We start from the raw sequence: 20538 nt of genomic DNA, 5'->3' as shown, positions 1-20538 counted from the left end.
TAGAGGATTGGGCTTTTGCGGTTTTGAAATATTGCAGGTTTCGGTGATCCGTAATCACAGTAACGGTGTGTCGGGCCCCCAGCAGATAATGCCGCCAAGCCTTAAAGGCAGACTTGATAGCCAGAAGTTCCTTGTCAGTAATCGTGTAATTGACTTCAGGAGGCGAGAATTTGCGGGACCAAAATGCCACGGGATGCAACTGATTGGTTACCGGGTCCTTTTGTGATAGAACTTCCCCCATGGCAAGGCTTGAAGCATCAGTTTCCACGATATAGGGGAGTTCGGGGCGAGGGTGTTTTAAGATTGGTGCAGAGATAAATTTAGTCTTCAAATCCTGGAAAGCTTGTTCCGCCTCGGTAGACCATTCAAAACGTTTGTTTTTCTTTAACAAGGCAGTGATGGGCTGGACTATTCGAGAGAACTCGGGGATAAACCTGCGGTAAAAGTTAGCGAAGCCTAACATGCTTTGCACACCTTTTACGGAGGATGGTGATGGCCATTTGAGAACTGCATCGACCTTCTTCGAATCCATACGCACTCCGCCAGGTGATAATATGAATCCCAAGAATTCAACTTCAGTCACGTTGAAAACACATTTTTCCAACTTAGCGAAAAGTTTGTGTTGACGCAATCTTTCGAGGACCATTTTCACGTGTTTCCGATGTTCAGATTCCGATGAAGAATAAACGAGAATGTCGTCGATGTAAACAACAACACACACATCTATGAGCTCTCTGAGGACATCGTTCATAAAATATTGAAAGGCGGCCGGGGCATTGCAAAGTTCGAAGGGCATGACCTGATATTCAAATAGCCCATACTTGGTGCGGAAGGCCGTCTTACATTCATCGCCCTCTTTTACTCGTACCAAGTGGTAAGCTCCTCTAAGATCCAGCTTTGTATATATGCATGCTTTTCTGACTTGGTCCAGGAGTTCAGGGATCAAAGGTAACGGATATCTATTCTTAACGGTGATCTGGTTCAGGGAGCGATAATCGATACAAGTTCTAAGGTCTCCTTCCTTTTTTGGAACGAAGAACAAAGCTGAAGAGGCAGGGGACTTGGAGGGACGAATAAACCCATTTGCCAGGTATTGATCCAGGTATTGTCGAAGGTGAAGGTTCTCAGGCTCGGTGAGGGCATAAATTCTACTACAAGGAGGAGTAGATCCAGGTATCAGGTCTATCTGGCAGTCATAAGATCTATGAGGAGGTAGAGAGTTAGCCTGCTCCTTCCGGAAAACATCTTGGTATTCTAGGTATTCAGGAGGTAACTGGGGAGACTCTGAAGAAATTGCTGCCAGTGCAACACCAGGTGGAGGGTGACACGTAGAGACACATTCTGGAAACTGGACCGTTCTTGCTCGCCAATCGATCAGAGGATTGTGTTTCTCTAACCAAGGTATTCCTAGAATAATCTGGAACTGAGGGGCCTTGATCACATCGAACACGATCTTCTCATGGTGTCCATCTTGACTTACTAGCGTCACCTCTTGAGTGGTGTGCGTTACTGGCCCGGAGGCTATCTCCGTACCATCCACCGTAGTAATGACGTCCTTTACAGCCTTGGGACAAAGAGTTAGATTCATCCTCAAAACCATTTCATGATCCACATAATTGCCGATGGCACCGCTGTCGACGTAAGCTTCAATTGCATGTAATCGACCCGGATTATCAGGGCTAATGAGGACCATAGGTATCACGAAATGCGAGGTCACGGAACTGGTTTTCACGCTCGGCAAGAGGACCTCTATTCTTGTCGGGCGAGGTCGTTTCCCTGCTCAGAGTTTGTAACTGTGTTAACTGCAGCTCCTACTGCCTTCTTGGCAGGTTTCACCGGACAGTCTCGAAGAAAGTGCCCTGAGTTTCCGCAATATAGGCATAATTGCAACTGTTTTCTCCTTTCTCGCTCCCTTTGTGTTAGAGGACCTTTCAGACCCCCTATTTGCATGGGTTCCCCGGAGTCTACTCCTTTGGAAGGAGTTGGCGGTTTGGAAAATACTCGAGCATCAAACTTGGAACGATCGACCTTCCTGTTCTGCAGTCTGTGATCTATTTGAACGACCAAGTCTATATAATCCGAACAGTCTTGTGGGGGATTCACTACTTGGGCTAAAACGTCTTTGAGCTCTCCACGTAGACCTCTATAAAACAGCGTAATCCTTTTGTCCTCAGGCCATTGAGTTTCCACTATTAGTCTATTGAAAGATGCAATATAAGCCAAAAGGTCTTGATTACCCTGTCGCAACGAAAGAAGCTCATTGTCCAAGGCCTGCCCCTGTGCATGTCTTGCGAACAGTTTTTCCATACTAAGCTGAAAGGCTTGAAAATCATGGAGAACCGGATCATCTTGATTAACTAGAGGGATCGACCAGTCTGCCGCATTGCCACTAAGGTACGAAAGTACAAAAGCTACTTTAGCTTGATCAGTTCGAAAGGCTGCTGGCCGGCATAAGAAGTGCAACCGGCACTGATTGATAAATACCGCAAACCTCTTTGGGTCACCAGAAAATCGTTCGGGCGGAGCCAGAGGTACATTCCCAGGTAGGTTGATCTGCACTGGATTCATAGAGGATGTTGAAGGAAGATTTGCCCCTGATGCGGGTAGCGGGGTCTGTCCGGCTTGTGACTGTAGCAATTGTCTAGCAAGATCATCTGTTCTCTCCTTGGAAATAATTAGTTCCCTTCTTAGAGCGTTCGTTTCCTGACGAGCTGCATGCACTTCTGCCCTTAGTTCCCCAAGTAACCGGGCTAGGTGGTCAGTATCCGAGGTTTCCATAGCGCCTGGGCGAGAGTTTTGCGGTAGGCTTTGCGTTCTGTAACGCTCACCTGATTCTCGCAGAGGCGCCGGTCTTGACTGGGCGACTACCGTATCTTCAAAGGTGATGTGCAGCACCCGATTGGCTCTTTGGGCTGGACCTCTGTGCCCTGTATGCCTGACGTGCAGAGTAAGATGTCTGCAGATAGAAAATACGGGGTTAATGAACTGGGGTTATTGGGGTGTCCCTATCTCTTTCCTCTTCTCCTCTCCTGTAGACCCCCACAGGTTAACGCTCTCACCTTAGGTAAGTGAATGCCGAGCTCTCCATCTGCCTCGGGGCAGGGTGCTGTAGCCAGTTTCTTCACTGGATAGGTAGCACAGGCCTCTTGACTTCAGAGGACTGCTGTCCGTCGTTTACTGCACGAACGGTAAGTTTCGAGTAACTCAAATGTCTTTAATAATGATGTCTCTTGTTTTGCAGGGTTCCGGCGATGGCGGATGACGGGCTGAAGTGAGTTGAAGATGGAGCCCGTGTGATGAATAGAAGTGCCTGGAAGCACGTAAGTAAGCGCTTGTTGCCAGCTTCACAAAGCGCTCTAACTGTCTTTTTATTTTGCAGGTACAAGTTCGGAGCGGCTGCAGGGTGCCGGGATACCCACTGGGTTAGATGTGGAAAGGAGTAATGGCACGTGAGTATTAAAGTTCCCCAATGTCTTTAAACGCACCTTGTTTTGTCTTTCAGATGCGAGATGCAGCGCCGACGGCCTCCGGAGCGTGCGAAGAGTTGGTAAGCTTTTGTCTTTCAGATGCCGGAATGCAGTGTGAAGACCTCTGGAGCGCACGAAGAGTAGGTAAGCCTTTGCCTTTCAGATGCCGGAATGCTAACCTGTTCTTTCTTGTCTTTATAGGTGTTGCTGAAGACTGGATTCAGGATGGTAAGCCTTTTTCCTTAGGCCCAGGACCGGATGCAGAAGACACGATGAGCGTTCTGCTGCAGAGGGTGCAGAATAACGCAAAGCAAGATTCATCCACCGGGTGTGGTTTAAATAGCCTCCTGTAGTGCTTAGGTGTCTCCTTCCACAGCCACGCCTAAGTAAGAAAAGAGTTCCTGGTAAAAAAAGAGTTCCTGCCTTCCAGAAGAGTTCCAGTGTTCTGAATCTAGGGAGTGGCTCCAGCCCCACCCAACAGGAAAAGTAGTTCCAAACAGAAGAGGATCAGAGGCTCAACTGGCAGGCAAGTAAGCAGCATGGTCTGCTGCAGGTAAGTCCACCCAAGCATTATGAGCCCGGCGCTTCCAGCGCTGGGACTGGGCATATTTATGAGCCTGGTGCCAATGGCGCCAGGACTGGGTCCAAAAGGTCCCAATTGGGACTGGTTGGCACTCGGAACCTGGGTTATGGATCTGCTTCCAAGGGAGTTGGGAAAACCCTGACCTTTTGGAAGCAGAGATCATGACAGGCGAGCCCCGGAGGGGGGAGGGTGTGGGGGATGAAGAGGACGATAGGGGGAGAGGGAGGGAAACTGTGAGGGCAAACGTTTGTAGTGGAGTGCCTTTGCAAAAGCAAAAGGGGAGGGGGGGCACCTAACAAAGGGCACTACAGTAGGAAGTAAGGAGCTTTAGAATCTGGATTCTGGGATGGGGTAACAATGAATGGTTGAATGCAGTGTCACCTGGATTTGGGAACAGCTGGGAGGTGGGAGAGACATCTTACTGGGGTACAGCAGTAGACACTAAATAGACTGGCACCTAGATTTGTAGGCAGTGAAGTACACTGGTACCTGAATTTGGCACACCTGTATAATGGGAGAAAACACATATTGGTCTTTCAGCAGTCAAATACAGTAGCAACTAGGTATGGGACCCATGGATAATGGGAGAAATGCCTAATGGGTCTTTTCAACTGTCAAATACAACAGCACCTGGGTATGGGACCCCTGGATAATGGGAGAAAATGCCTAATGGATCATTCAACAGTCAAATACAGTAGCATCTGTGTTTGGGACATCTGGATAATGAGAATAAAACACCTTAATGGGTCTTTCAATCTGGTATAATCTTAGAAAAATCAGGCTAAATGTGACTTTTTTTATTTTCTCAAAGGTGTGTAGGATAGGGTCAGTTGAGACCATGCATGTATGATGCATCATTGGTGTAGTGCGAAAGGAGGCACAATCCCTATGCCAGCCCTAGTCTCGGGAGGATAGCTCAGCGAGCAAAGTGCTCGCCTTGGAAGCAAGGCGCCAGAGAGCAACACAGGTTCGATCCCTGGGTCCATGCTTAGAAACCTCTGGGTATTAAGCGCGTTATAAATAACCAATCAAAATCATAGAATACTAACCAGGCTAGTAGGGGGAAAGGTAGACAGTCCTTAGGGAGAAAGGCAGCTATCGTCTCTGGGAAAACACCATGAGCCCTATAGAGAACAAGAGACCATAGGGGTCACCTTGAGGTAGAACCAACAACGGCACCTGGGTTAGGGAGGAGGGAATATTTGGGGAAGTTGAGTTAGAGAAGGATGGCCCTACCACAAAATTCCCCAAGAATTCACTTGGTCCTAAAGCCTACACGAGAATCTCTCAGCCAATAATCTTTTGTTATAACTTCAATGAACACCCTTGGACTGTCCAAGTGGCATAAGAGTGATTATTTGGGGTGGACATCCCGTGACAGCACGCTCAACGCTAATGTATCAAAGAGGTCTAGGCAGCGCATCATGGTGAACTGCGCATTTACGAACATTGAACATGTCAGACTTTCAATGACCTGGCCCAAAGAATTTCCAGTGATGCATCTTAGCCTATGCCAATTGCCCCCTTCTCTTTAATCCAGCTCTAGTACTTACAGTGCACAAAATGAACCCTGTGATGCAACACCTTTTTGCTTACCTTGTAATCTAGCCCATTGTGGTTTCTGGAAAAAGGATAAAATGCCCCCAGCTGCATCCAGCGCAAGCAGAGTTCACGTGTTGTGTCATGGATAAATCCACAGATATCGGCCCCAATCTAAGGAAACAGAAGGTCAAAGTTACTTGTAATTATATAAATGAATGTGCATAGGACATATTAGTCGTACATTAAAAGGCTTCATTCATGGGAAATCAGCCGGAGTAAGGCAGGTGCCAGCCTTCAGTACGCCTAGTGCACAGTACAATAGGAATTCCAAGCATTGACCACTGACATATCACTTCCGTTACAACTAACAAGACTGTAGACCTTTGTCCATCTTCAACTCGAATATCAATCTCCTTTTAGAAAGGTATAGATCGGTATGGATAGGTATAGAAAGGCGAATGTCCTGGAATCACATGATTTGAATGTAGACGGGTACGTGAGCATGTGAGGCAATTCTTCCGGATTTTCCAGATTTAGGAATTAGCCATATGATATCCTGTATGTCGTTGGAATTGAATTCCTCCCACCAAGTTCAAAAACATTTTCATTGTTTTCACAGCTGGAGGGCAGGGGTGGAACGGGAGTTACATTTCTGCCTCCCTTTCACCCTATGCCTTCACATCAGCATTGTCCTGGTGAGTTGTAACCAAGATACAACCATTTGCTTTAATCATGTTTCTAGGCCTTCCTAAAATAGATCTAGCGTTGGGCAGGTTGCACACCTGTAGATTATATCCATGTGTAGATTGCCACATCTGAGAGAGGCAATGGGCTCACCCAAACCTGCGCAATGAAGTGATGTAAGAGTAACATTGTATCTGGACAGTGGGCCTCATTACAAGATTGGAGGTAGCCTTGCCAGTTTTACCGGCAAGGCTACCTCCAAACTCGCATCCTGGTCGGCACCTGCAAATGGGCAATTACCAGGATATTCTGGCCCAGCCGGATGCGGTAATTGCCCTTACTCCGGGTACAGGTCCCGGAATCATCCCCATTCCCATTACAGCCCCATCATGTTCTGCTCGCAGGTGCGGGTACGGCCACCAGGTCATACCTGGTGGCTGCAAGGGCACCTGCGAGAAAAACTCCTAGTATGGCGATACGGTAGCAATGGTGCCGGTCGTGATTTCGGCGCCGTTGTTGCCTTACCACCATACGTGGCCCAGTGTCTTATTACGTTGTTTATATTAAGCACTTAAGATTCTGCATGCGTTAATCCAGAGCACTGTTTCAATAGATGATATGCCAATGTTAGTATTGTGATTACTGCTCAGCTTTCAGTTTTTGTGACGTCCCCTTTTTTGGTCATTTCAGAGAGTGATGTAAAATTATCTTAATTGGTGGGTTATTTTTTCCAGATCGAAGCTGTTCTAAAATAAGATGTTACATTATCTTCTTTTTTCATTCATCATGTTGAATATAGTTTTTTGCTGGAGGTGTTTAAAGGATATTCATCTGGGAATGGCGAAAGTAAAGTTAGGAGCCCTTCTCAAAGGGCCTCATTACGACCCAGGCGGTAAGGGGTTTACGGCAGCGTAAACAGTGCAGACCCTTACCGCCTGATTCCGAGGTCCCTTAGCGCCATGGAGCTTTTAACACCTGCTTTTAGCAGGTGTTAAAATCCATGGCGCTAAGGGACCATGGAGTTAATTAGGCCACCGTAATTTACGGTGGCGTAATTAACGCCTTCCCCACTCCCATTATGCCCTATGGGGCAAAATGGGAATGGGGAAGGGTAAATGGGTAAATGGGGACTTACCGCCCCGCCAAGGTCGGAATGGGGCGGTAAGTCCGCCAACCACTATGGCGTAAACGTAGTTTACGCCATGGTGGTAAAGTCACGGCCCAGGCGGTAACTTACCGCCTGGGTCGTAATGAGGCCCAAAGTGTTGTACATCATATGCCCTTATAAAAATGGGAATACGCATGGAAAATGGCAGACCCTTTTTGCTTCTTTATTTATCAGATACATTATGTAAATGATGTTACAGATAAGCGCAGGATATGAAATGAGGCCAGCAGTATACAGACGGCCTTAGAAACATATTAGTGAAGAAAATGTAGTTACGTTTAATGATCCACTCAACATCAAGGTCCGATGTATTTATGTTTTTCAGAGAAAGGTGATCATTTAAAAAGGGTGTTCATTGGTATCTGCAAATGTGGTGGATATACAGGAAGGATGGGATATGAGATCCCTGATATTTAACTCAGACTACCATGTTACCGGGTTGACATTCAGTAGATTTTATGTCATAATGTTAATTCTAGAGGTGTTTTAAATTACAGCTTGTGAATACCAAACAGTCAGCGACCATCTTTTTTATTTCTAGTATAGCTTTACTGGAGGTGGTGGTAAAAGTGGCAACATGGTCTACAGATGTGCAGATGTTAACTGTATTGTTTCAAAACCTGAGAGCGAAACGTAAGAACTCTGTTCAATTATTTATAAACGCCACGTGTAATGTAAAATGATCATCAGAGGGGGTAACTCAGTGCTTTCCCATTAAACCATGAAGTCAACCGATAGGATGCTCCTTGTGTACAAGTGTTTGCCAATGAGTCATAATAGATTGGATGTAGCGTGGTAGAACAGGCATCTCTGCCAGCAGTCTTCAGAACTGGGAACATTTTTATTGATTTGGTGACTTCCAGTAAACTGATTACTTTGTAGACATGTGCTCTTCAGTTAATACAAGGCAGTGTTTAACTGGATAGGATGCTTCTAATGTTCTTATCGTCTGTAAAATGTATTTTCTTATAGAGTATGAGGTTGTTTCCTATTTCACATCTTTGATGGAGCGTATTTTGTTTGAGTTACTCCTCATCTTTGATTGTAATGCTAATCTCCATACTTTTCTTATCATTGCTCGTGTTATGTTGGGCATGAATGGTAATAGGGGCAATTCATTTCAAGAGTCATTTGATTCCTGCAGGAGTTTTACGACGTACATGAATTGGTTGTTATTTTGTTGTGCAGCTCCTGAATAACTCTGTTCAGGATCTATACGTCAAATGTTTTCTTTATTTAGTGCAATTGTTTCACCTTTTTATATTTTATATTGTGCACCCATGTGTCTGATAATCATTCCCTGAAAAAAGGCTTTTAACACATCCCAGATAACTGCGAGTTCTTCTGAGTTGCTATTTGAGTCTATAACTACTTTGATAGATGTACTACAACCTCTTGAAACCTGTAGCTGGATAGTAGTTTAAGGTCAAGTATCCATTTTATTGTATTGCTGTAATTTTGTATTTTGCATTTTTATATTGCCGAACAGAACATGGAAGCATGATAACTCGAGCAGAGAGAACCACTATGGATACCATAGATGCCCAAATATGTTGTACTTTATTATTAAAATGCACTACAGAAAAGTATATCGACAATCGTTTAGATAACATTGCTCCAGCTATAGGTCAGCAAGGTCATACATTATTATCATGCATCGTACCACTTGTGGAACAGAGAACAAGCAAACCTGTAAGCGATATTCAATCAACACTACAGCTAAGTCAATGCCTAGTCTGGGATGCTGAGGAAAGCCCTTATTGATGTATTTTTCTATCCAGTTCAGTACTTTGGATGACAACCCTTGTATAACACCCCCCTCTTAGAATACCTCCGACCCCACTGAGCCAAGAAGTAGGTTTGTTTTGCAAATTTAAAAGGTTTATTTGGACAATTCAACAATATATATCTATCACACTTTATAAATAAATTGATAACTGATATCACACTTCAGAATACGACCGTGATCAACAATGGATAATGTTACAGGGGTACACTGATTTGGTTACTTAGGAGTAGTGTAGAGGATGAGGTAGCTGAAAATACTTGATGGTTTCAAGGAAATGCAAGGTGGAATAAAATGCAGTACAGAAATACCTTGTTATGATTTTAGCAAAAGGTAATATGATCACTTTTTCTTTTGACAATTCACTCCCCCCCCCTATGCAATACAAGAAATGGAAGGAGAAAACACAGTCTTCAAGAATCCCAACAAATCACACTTTATAATGCAATACACAGTTCCAGTTCCCCCAGCAAGCTTAGAGAAAACAGTGATGAGTTTTAAACACAGGCGAATTACTTTAATGTGGTTTGCAAGGAAGTGAAAAGGTGGTAAAATTGATTTTAACTCCCTCTAGAGGTTCAGGGTGAGTGAGAGATGCTTGTTGGTATTAGTTCAGGCTCACTTTAGCAATGCCCTATGAGTTATTACCAGGTTGCAAACGGATTTTAACAAAGAGAAGCAACAAGCTGCTGATTTCTACAGATGAAGAAATCGGGCCAAATCGCAAATCGCGGTAAATTTCACGAGTGCGTGTCTCGCGATTACGGGAAAAGTATAGGGAGTCGGTTCTAGGTTCTTTGGAAAGCCTAGATTCTAAGCTTTCAGATGAAGGTTAAATTTCGTTCCTAGCCCAAACGGTTCAAGAGATACGGACGATTTAATAAAGGTAGATTTTCGGATTTAAAGTAAAACTCAAAATGACAGGTGACAGCTTGCAGCTGCAGAATTGACAGGTGACAGTTGTGCAGCTTTAAAAATGACAGATGACACGATTTCTAGAAGGCTGTTCTAATTAGGTTAAAATAGTTTGGATTAGATTATTTTAACTAAGAGATTGGGTTCTGCACAGTTCTGCTAGGTACTCACAATATCAATTTGAAATAGGCCTCATCACGGTCTGGTCAGGTTGGACGGGACTTCCGGCGGGTGGTTCTGAAGTCCCGGCTATCTGGGTCAGCTCTGCTCTCTGGGTCTGTCAAGCACCGGATCTGCTCACAACGGTCTGGTTTGTGGTTCTCTCGGGTTCCGGATACAGCACTGCTTTCTGGACTGCTACAAGTTCTTGCAAAAATTCTTGGCAAAAATTCAAACAGCTCGCCTTGCTGTTGAATAGTTTGGTTGGTTTTGAGGCCTGCTGAAGAGGATTCAGCTGGTGGATTCAGGCCTCTCTGCTCCAAATTCTGGAGTTAATTTCTGCTACAGGTTCTGGAGATTGATGGATTTGAAGTCTGGATCTCTGGATGTGAAGTCGTCGGTCAGCATGCTCCGCAGCAAATGGAATTGAATGTCTCTACCTGTCCCAGCAGTCTCTTTTTATGTGTTTTAAAAAGTGGGTGGAGAGGCTAGCATCCCTAAGCCTGCCCCTCTCTTGATTTGATAGGTCAATAGATTCTTTGGTCCCTGATTTGGGAAGGGATAGTGTGTCAGAGTGATGTCATTTTATGACCTGCAGAAATGACACTCCCCTGGTCAATGTGCACACAAATCTATTCCTGATCCAAATACATATTTCCCAGGTACACAGTTGTTTGACATCACATACACACATCATATATTACTAAAGATAGTCCCTGTCCCGACTCTGGCGTTTCTAGGAGCTTGCATTCAAAAATGGCAACTTTTTTTCGATTTTAGTGGGTTTTGCAACATTGGTTTTTCATCAAAAATGATACAAAGGTACATTTCCCTTCCACATATATCCCAGTAACTTTCCATGTCTTTAGCTTAAACACATTGTCTACAATAATCATAATTAGCGGGGTTTTGCCCCAGAACATGGTACAAATTGGAGTTTGGACTCAAATCGTGAGGGCATTTTTCAAACTAAGACTCTCATCGTTGTACATTCCTGTCATTTGGTTACAATAAGTTATCACTGTTTCTATAAAATATATATTTGTTGCAATTCAACTCCCCCAAAGTGTTTGGGTCCGCCTCCAGGAGTCTTGGTGGGTCAGTGACCACATGTCTCTCCTTGCTGGCAGAGGGCTGTTGACAGGAAACACTCAAAATTAACATACCCCATTCAACAGAAAGAGCCTTTTGTGTGGGCTCCAGCAGGCTGCCTGGAAGTCTCTCCTCAATCAATCAACAGGGTCATGTGATATCCTGCCTCCTGGTGTGGAATCTCTGAGGTGTTAAGGTTTCCCAGCCTCTTGGCCTCTGGGAACAGAAGGTGGCTAAGATTTCCAATTAACTAACAAGCTTTGAAGTCCCTGCCCCTCTTGCAACTCCTAAATACAGTTTCCCTGTCAGAGTTTAGACAGCTAACGCCATCTTGGGGAATTTGTCGGTACTGCATCCATTTTTGAGTTGTCTTGAATTACTGCATTTCAATAGAGGGGTCTTTTGCTTGATAGTATAGGACCCTTGCTTAACATTGTTTTGATGGCATCCTTACAGTAGAGTGGTGATGTGGAACCCCCCACAAGAAGGCTGTATCTTTGGAGTGGTCTCGTGCCAACTGCGCAGTTCTCCTATTCTGGCGTGAATGTGGGCAGCGATAGCTCATCCCCACATCCACCCAGTCTATTGATTTAGTTTGTTCTGGGATAGAATAATGGGCGGCGACAGCTCATCCCCACATCTACCCAGTCTATTGATTCAACATGGGTCAAAACCCTTGACAAACCTGGATCAAGAGTAGAGTCTGTTGCTTTCAGTGACTAGTGCCAACCTGATAAATGTAGTGCATTGAAAAGAGACTGGCCCACCCCCTGAAAAATATAAAAAGTTATATGTGACAGCAAGTGCACTCCCACATGAAAGATGTGTTTATTGGTCCATTCTGTATGATGTTCTTATTGACCCATTCAGTATCAAATGCAAATAAATGATAAGGCAACAAAAATTCCTTTTACAAAATAATACTAACCCTATCTAAAAATAAAGTGTTTTTCACATTGGTTTGAACGATGTTTAAAATACTTTGAACTAATCCTTTTATTTACCTAGGTTATACTTAAAATAAATCGCCAAATAATTGTCATTTAACCAAAACGTGTTTCCCACATAGGGAGAAACCACTGTGGCAACACACGGTTGCCAAGGAGAAATCTTTGGATGGAATTGAATGACAATGAAAAATAGCATATCTACTAGCACGAAATAATCATTGGCCTCAGTTTAATGACAATAATTTGGATAATTTTTTGAGTGGATCAATTTAAAACTGACCATAACTAAATAATAAGGTCCCAGAACATATGTAAAGAAAATGCTTAGTTCAGAGTACATTGCTCTACCTTGAAAGCCACATATTTGAAGTGACTAGTTTTGATATGCTTTAAAGCATAGTTACTTTGCAGTGTGAGCTATATAATTCACCCCAGTCCATGTTGGATTCATCCTTAAAGTGACTTGTATTCCTTTCCGTAACAAGAACCTTATTCCTATTGTCCAAATAGTGGCATCTACATGTGTTTCTTGTCTTAACATGATGCTTCAATATTTGGAAGTGAAGTCTCCTATACACTGTAAACAAGTACATAGAAACTAGCTTAATTCAAATAACAATTTAAACCCCAGAAACCCTCTATCACTATACATGAGATGTTGAATCAATTGCATCCAAAAGTCATTTTGAGATTCATCAACATTCAAACTATTAATGAACTGAATAGTTGTTGAAAAGAAGTTGCAGAATATTCATGGGGGCAGCGGCATTGAAAAGGCAAGATGGATTCTGATGACTCCCTGATCATGGTATGTAAGGCATAATGGAGAGGACATGATAATATAATCAATCTGAATCATGGAAATAAACAGATATGAAGTATGCTCAAGACTGGTGCCTGCTCCTTCATAGACAAACACGTTCAGATGTTGCGCATCAGGTGACTTCTTTAAACACCATAATATATTCAAAAAGCGGAATCCAAACGTATGGCTCCCTATTTGGTCAGAGCCAGCTTTATTAAAGCTAAGTCTGGTGACTGGCACGTTAACATGTTGTCCCTTTTTCACCTTCTCATATTTACCCAAGATTGCCAGTCCACAATACTCCGAGAATAATTTCATGGTGGAAAAAGTTCCCATGATACTGACACCTCGTCCTTGCTATGGGTATAGCAGAAATCAATTTGCTCTTAAGCCACCGAGTGTCAGAAGTGGTCAGCAAAGTAAAGTTGAGAGATGTGTTAAAAAGAGTGTTGCAGTGTTCAAAGAAGAGATTAAAACGTCAATCACTTCGAGTGTCATTGAATAATTGTTGGGCATTTTTGTATTACTATTTTCGATCCACATTTAGGTATTGTGAACTAATGTCCTCAAAATGGAAGAATGATGTATCATTTTGACGCTGCTGGCCTTCACCTAGGATCCTCCTGCTGCCATTTTAACAAGCAAGGTAGCTGCAGCCCTGGAAAAGAAACATGCATACATTTGGATTATGCAGGTAACTCCCATAAGAGCCTCGGGCTAAGAGGAATCCAGCCTCCCACACAACCATAACTATCCCATAACTCTCCTTGCCGGTCTCAAGAACTTCCATGTAGCCTGGTCCAGGGCATTGTTCCCAGAAGAGTCACTGTTCATAATGCACCCTCAGGTAAGAGTGCTGGTAGTTCCTTCCTGTTTTCGTGTCTTTAAAACTGAGCCATTCATGCCCTTTCAGGAAGATGTGCATTTACTATCCTATACCCTTGTGTCTTATTTCAAAGCACCCAATCTACCAATTAAATTCAGGGGATGTAGAAGGCCTACAAACAGGCACACCCCTGAACCAAAGACGTACTTGCATTACTACAACATTTCAAACAAAGGATGGCAAACGTTGTGCCCATCCATCTCTACCTACCCTGTTTCTCTCCCCCCACATTTTCCTCACACTATCTATTCTTCTAATGGTTACTAGGCTTGGCAGTCCCAGAATTATAATTTTGGAGTTTGTTTTGTGGGAGAAATTAAACATACCCGCAGGCAATAAAAACCAAAATGCTTGAGGGCTGGATTTTGGGCTCTTCACATAGCCACATAATGCTTTTTATCTCTCTTTCAGACAGCTGAAAATGTAACCTCCTAATTTCTCCAGTCCAGATGCGTTTTCTACTGGGGCTAAGTCGACATGCAACAAAGCTATCAAAAAGAGCATCCTTCGTTCAAACTGCCCCACTGTCATTTGAATCCCCCTGCTCTATGTGTACTCTCTTTCCCCTACCACCTAAAGCATTCCCTTTTCCTTTCTTTTTCAAGCTACATTCTGAATATCGTGCCAGAGGCATTAAATGCCCACTCTTAAACAGGCCTCTCCAATTAAAAAAAAATCCCTATGGTAATGATTTGCCACATCATAACATATTTTGATCATAGCATGTTCTGAAAGGGAAATCAATTCAATATAATTAGAAATGGTCATTGTAGATGGGGAAAACTGCAAGTTATTTTACAGAAAATTCCTCATTTCTGGATTCTGTGTGTCCTGTCAGTAGAGCCAGCACGTGATCTATGCAATGGGGTTAACGCTTCCAGAGACATTTGTATTGTATTCCACACACACATATTTAGTGCTGAATGTCAGCTTGTCTTGTGTGACTAAAGTACACCAGAGGCTCTCCAATGGCAATCTCAGATCAAATGTGGGGAGAGCTCTGATGTGTTTTAAAACACATTGGGCCTCATTACAACTCAGGCGTTAAGGGTTAACGCCACCGTTAACCCTTAACGCCTGATTCTGATTTTAACGCCTGCTTTTAGCAGGCGTTAAAATCCATGGCGCTAACCTGCCATGGTGCTAATTACGCCGCCGTAATTTACGGCGGCGTAATTAGTGCCTTCCCCACTCCCATTATGCCCTATGGGGCAAAAATGGGAATGGGGAAGGGAAAATGGGAAATGGGGATTTACCGCCCCACTCACCTTGGAATGGGGCGGTAAATCCGCCATCCACCATGGTGTAAATGGAGTTTACACCATGGTGGTAAAGTTGGTGCACTTAGCACCAAGGTTGTAATGAGGCCCATTGTTTTATTTGAGGGCTTGCATGTTGTTGCCAAAGTATATTTTAGAAAATATTTTTTTGATGATTATCACAAAGGGTATCCTACAATTGATACAGTATCTAGATTATATATTCCTGAAATGTATCAAAGCATAAAACATTAGTCTGAAAAAGAGAAAATAAACATGCACTACATGTGTTCTAGTCAATTCTTTAGAATTAGGTGAATGCCTAGAATAGATTACATTCCTTAGCATTACTGCTTTCCCAGCGGTCATCAATTAGTTGTTCGCAATTGTGACAAATCCAGACTATTCGTCTCTTCTCCCCAGGGGCAGCCAGCCATTTGAGCCTATGGAGGAGAGACTGCCCAGCAAGTCCCTCCTTAGGGGTTTGGGCCAGTGGGACCGCACTGGGAGTGACTCCCTTTGCTGAGACAAGCACTCCCAGTCAGAAAAACGTTGCATACCTAGATGAAGACTGAGAAAACAGTTTTTAACTTTGGTTTTGAATGTTTGTTCTGGGAGGATAACTCAGCGGCAATGTGCTCGCCTTGGAAACAAGATGACACGAAGCAACACAGGTTCGATCCCCGGGTCCGTAACACCTCTGGGTGTTAAGCACATTATAAATATGCAACTAAGACATATTCAACTATTCCTGTAACAGTGCCTCGATGCGCCCGGGCTGTGTGAGCACTTTAAACAAATGCAAATAAATAAATAAACATGTTCCTGTTTTGAAAACAACAAACATTGACAGTTCCGCTATCTCTTTGCTTTCAGATCTCCCCTGAACACCACAGGTAAAAAACATCAACAGAAACCCCTTGCCTGAGACATCGCTTTGCTGTCAGCGAATAGTGATGACATCTCAAACTCTTTGACTACAATGCCCAGACATCCTCCTCCTCTTTTCCTGTCAGCTTCAGGCAATGCTGAACACAGCCTGAATTCCATAGTCAAGGAAGAAGGGCAACGTTCAATTTGTCTCTCTGACGCATTTAAGAAGGCATATTGTACAACGAGAGGGAACTCTTATGCAGGCAGGAAAGATGCTCCGCAGAAGCAGGGCTCAAGTCGAGGGAAGATGCGGGTATATGGAGTACACCCAATTGTTTCACCGTTTGTAAAATTAGAAAATATTTAAGCTTGTGAATTTACGCCATCCTCAGGCCTCGAACCGTGGTTACCAAGTTACCAGGTTAGTCAATTCACCATTGCACCAGCTAAACTGATGCAAATTAGAAAACAACTAAAGCTGAAATGTCACAATTCGGGACTGCATGTTCCAAGGAAAACATTGTTATTGATTATTGGAGTTTAAAACATGCACACCTTATAATGTTTTCAAAACCCTATTAGAAGAACTTATTCTCTCTTGTTTTTTTGTGTGTGTTGATTTTACGAAAGACAAATGCCATTCGTCCTGTGCAATTTGTATGGTTATGCAAAGCCATTTGAATGAAATTAGCATATTCCACCTTGATATGCTAATTTCTGGTGATGTCACATCCGATGTTAATGAATCCCCCTGCTTTTTTTTAGGCCTTCACCCCTGTGCAGTGGCAAGCCTCAGCTGTATTGACGTCCTGCAGGGACCGAATCATGTTGGGCCGTGGGGCCAGAGGAAGCAGGGAGCACAAAGCAAACGCTAACCAAACGCCTGTGGGTTGGCATTCAAATGAACCAAGATGTCCAGGTTGAATCAGGAGCAAGGACGGAGAGACAACCATCCAGTCTGGGGACGCGACTACAAAAGAGCAGTGATTTCCTTGAGGGCCGGCAACATACTCTGAGACCAGACCATACGAAGGAGTGCAGATCCCTGAGCTACGCAAATGTTGGACCATAACTATGGAGATAAATAGCTGCAGTGAAAGCAGACAAAATTACCAGAGCCTGAGAAACCCAACGGAGAGCCTACCATTAAAAGGTATGAATATTGTAAATACAAGTTGGGTATGCTTTTTATGTTACGTGAGCCGGAAAAACCATAATGTGTAAATACGCTGTAAAAAAGGGATTGAGAGTAACAAGAACATTGTGAATAATATGAGAGCCTGAGGAACACAGGTGTACAAATAACCTATATAAGGGTGATTGAGAATAATAAAATCTTTATCAAAAATCGCTGGAAAAGCTATCGAGGTTATGGGGGCCTGAAACACCAGAGAATAAATAAACTCTATGAAAAGGGGACTAAGAAAAAGTACCAACATTGTAAATAACTGCTAAGAAAGCTACCTAGCTTACGGGAACCTGTGCAACCTGAATTTACAAATATCATATGAAAAGAGGAAATAAAAGACATACTAACATTTTGAACCAAGGCCAAGAAAGATGTATGCCTTGGTTCAATGAATTAACATGCCAGTAATTCAGTTTATCGGCATGTTTCTGACTGGCACAGTACAAGTTTGCTGGTGGGAAGCCTGATTTACCTCCAGCCAGGAGCTGGAGGTATGTCAGGCACCCCACTGACAAAAAACAGTCTGTACTACCAGCACCAGTATTACTGGTGCCGGTAATACTGGCAATCCCCCCACGGAGTCCTATGGACTTAATGGGAATGGGGATTAACAACCCTTCCAGCCCTACACAAATGAATTGTGTAAAGAAAAAAAACAAATGTATGAATGCTACAGGACTGTGGGGCGTCCCAAGGACTCACAGGAGGAAAAGATTTGTAAAGAGTTTCAGCAAGCCTTGAGGATTGGAATTGTTTGGATCAATAAAAAAGGGAGAAACTGAAACCTTTAATGTTGTACCAAAGAGACGAACATCCTGTGGGGACAGGGCATTGAGTGAATGAATTTCTTCCTGAATGTTAATTATTAAGTGTACAGTGAAGTACAGTAAAGCATGCCTCCGCTTCCTGGACGTTCAGCTCTCAGTCAAGGACAATGAATTGCAGGAAGCTAAGTCTATCAAGCCAAAGCTGCCATCCCCAAAAACTGATCAAGAATATTCTCTGTGGATATTTTCAATGCTGAGAAAATCAGGTTAGGTGTCGGAATTTGAAAACCTAAACAATTGTTAAGAGACACATTTAAGACCAGAAGACAGATGTAAGCTTTATACAATGCCGAGAGATGAGCATACACCAATCATCTGAATGCCCATTATCAGTGACAGCTGCAAATACATTGCATTTAGCACAATCCTAATGATCACCATTTAATGGAATTGAAAGGTAAGATGTATTACATTTTGCAAAAATACTAGTGTAGTATACAAATTGACCGTATTTTACTTAAATTAAAAACAGCCCAACTATGATTTACATTAAAACCAGCAGCGCTAAAGAATGTCATCGGTTCTAGTGTCAAAAAATCACATCAATTTTAGCAAATGCAAACTGGTCAACTGGAACATGGTTGCATAGATTGCCACATGGCTTTTAGAAATGCGACAGATATGGCATTTCCATTTGTCGTTCATAAGACTAAGGATTTCATGTTCAACATGTTTCAGACGCACAAAATCAGATCAGATTTTAATTGTAAGACTTCCTTTAGGATCTATGTATGTAATATGTATCTGTTATAACATGTATGTGGGAAGCCACTTGAGTACATTTAAAAGATGAAGACTTCAGAAAGCTCTGATGTGTACCTACTGAACGTGTGACACTCCACATTGGAAGGAAAGGAAACAGATATGTCTATGGAAGCATATATCCCTTCTTCTGCACTATGCGCTGAAAGGGCAGGAATAAAACATAATTGTGCTGTAAATGAACTTGAAAAGCAAACTCCCGGCAAGCTACGACCAATTATTTTCTGTCAAAAAATGGGCCACGGTGAGAGTCTACAACTTAGATTGCCACCATAGCACTGGCCTCCGTGTGGAGCCCATCATCCATTTCCATGGCTAGCCAGAAGGAAGAGCAGGGAGCTGGAAGTCCAAGCAGGAAAAGAACGTGGCAGTAAGTTGGTCTGGGGTTTGGGGCTGCGTTGCAGGTGCGGTGGGTGACTTGAGGTGTCGGTAGTGGATAGGGGGCAGTGTCACAATATAAATGAGGAGGGGGGCAGGTGAGAGCACAATTTAGTTTGCTCAGAAGGTGCGCATAGATCATGACATTCAGCCCATGTTTTGTGAAACCATATTGCACACCGGCCCCTGGTGCAAATATGCTGATAGTAGCAGTAGGCTCTAGGGGGTTGCAACAGTGTGTGTCCCAAAAGTAAGGGCCCTAGCGTAGCGATTGCTATTACAGTTGGTAGTGGGCCACTACAAAGCTGACACGGCACACACCAGTTGCTTATATTGCCATTAGCACATTCTAGCAGTGGTAATGAGGATTACATTGAAGAAACACTATCCAGGATCACTTCATAAAACTAGAAATGAAGCCCAAGCACAGCTGACTACCAAGAAAATGAAGAAAGAGCAATTGAGAATGAAAGTCTTATTCTTATTCCATGGTCGTGTGACAGACTAGGAGAAGAACTCAATTGCTGCAAGTAATTGGTCAGGAATTTTCTATAATTAAGATGGGGGTTGGGATCTTGGGTACAGTGTGAGCACAAAGGGAAAATAGAATGTCTAGTATGAGACCAGTTTGATGGCAGGCATCCATAGAATGCAGGTGTTTGAACAGCAAATAATGCCTGTATTCCGCAAACCCTGATTGGCCAGTGTGGTCCACCTGCATACTAATTTAGCAATAATAGCCGATCCGGCCCACCCGGCCGTAGTGTGATGAATTCAATGGTGTCATCACTCCTTTCCGAGCAGTGACCTCTACCCATGTGGCCAGGGGACAGCAGACGCTACCTGATTCTGACCCTTGGGGCAGCTATATGAGGGATGATTACATGGGGGAGACAGCCGCTGAGAGAGAAGCAGAACACCATTCGATGATTCATGGTATTCCCCCCTTTTCCTTTGAGGCTACCTCATCCATCACCAATGCCTTAATGGCATATTGTTACACCTCCCCTCATCCACCTAGGAAGGGTACGGAAAACCCCAACAAGATCTCTGTATAAACCATCAAGACTTGACTTACCCTCCTGAATGCATGAAAATGTATTCCCAGACTTTACTTACAAGTTATCAAGAGCTAATTTGCCTTAAAACACGTCTAAAGACACTTAAACAGATTCAGCATCAAGAATGGGTTTCCATTCCCATGACTGCAAGA

The 20538-nt window shown here is 43.4% G+C and overlaps 1 protein-coding gene across 1 annotated transcript in view; it reads right to left on the bottom strand.

The window, feature by feature from the left end:
* The window catches only part of LOC138513998 (lysosomal alpha-glucosidase-like), a 1078298-nt gene that overhangs the window by 440786 nt on the left and 616974 nt on the right, over positions 1-20538 (bottom strand). The window contains exon 15 of the mRNA XM_069629222.1: positions 5647-5763. Within this exon, the coding sequence (XP_069485323.1) occupies positions 5647-5763 (117 nt within the window). The remainder of the gene's footprint in view (positions 1-5646; positions 5764-20538) is intronic.

This window comes from Ambystoma mexicanum, chromosome 12 (assembly GCF_040938575.1).
Source record: "Ambystoma mexicanum isolate Mex_15411 chromosome 12, UKY_AmexF1_1, whole genome shotgun sequence".
NCBI classification, from domain to species: Eukaryota; Metazoa; Chordata; class Amphibia; order Caudata; family Ambystomatidae; genus Ambystoma; species Ambystoma mexicanum.
This window is presented reverse-complemented; position numbering and strand designations above follow the sequence as displayed.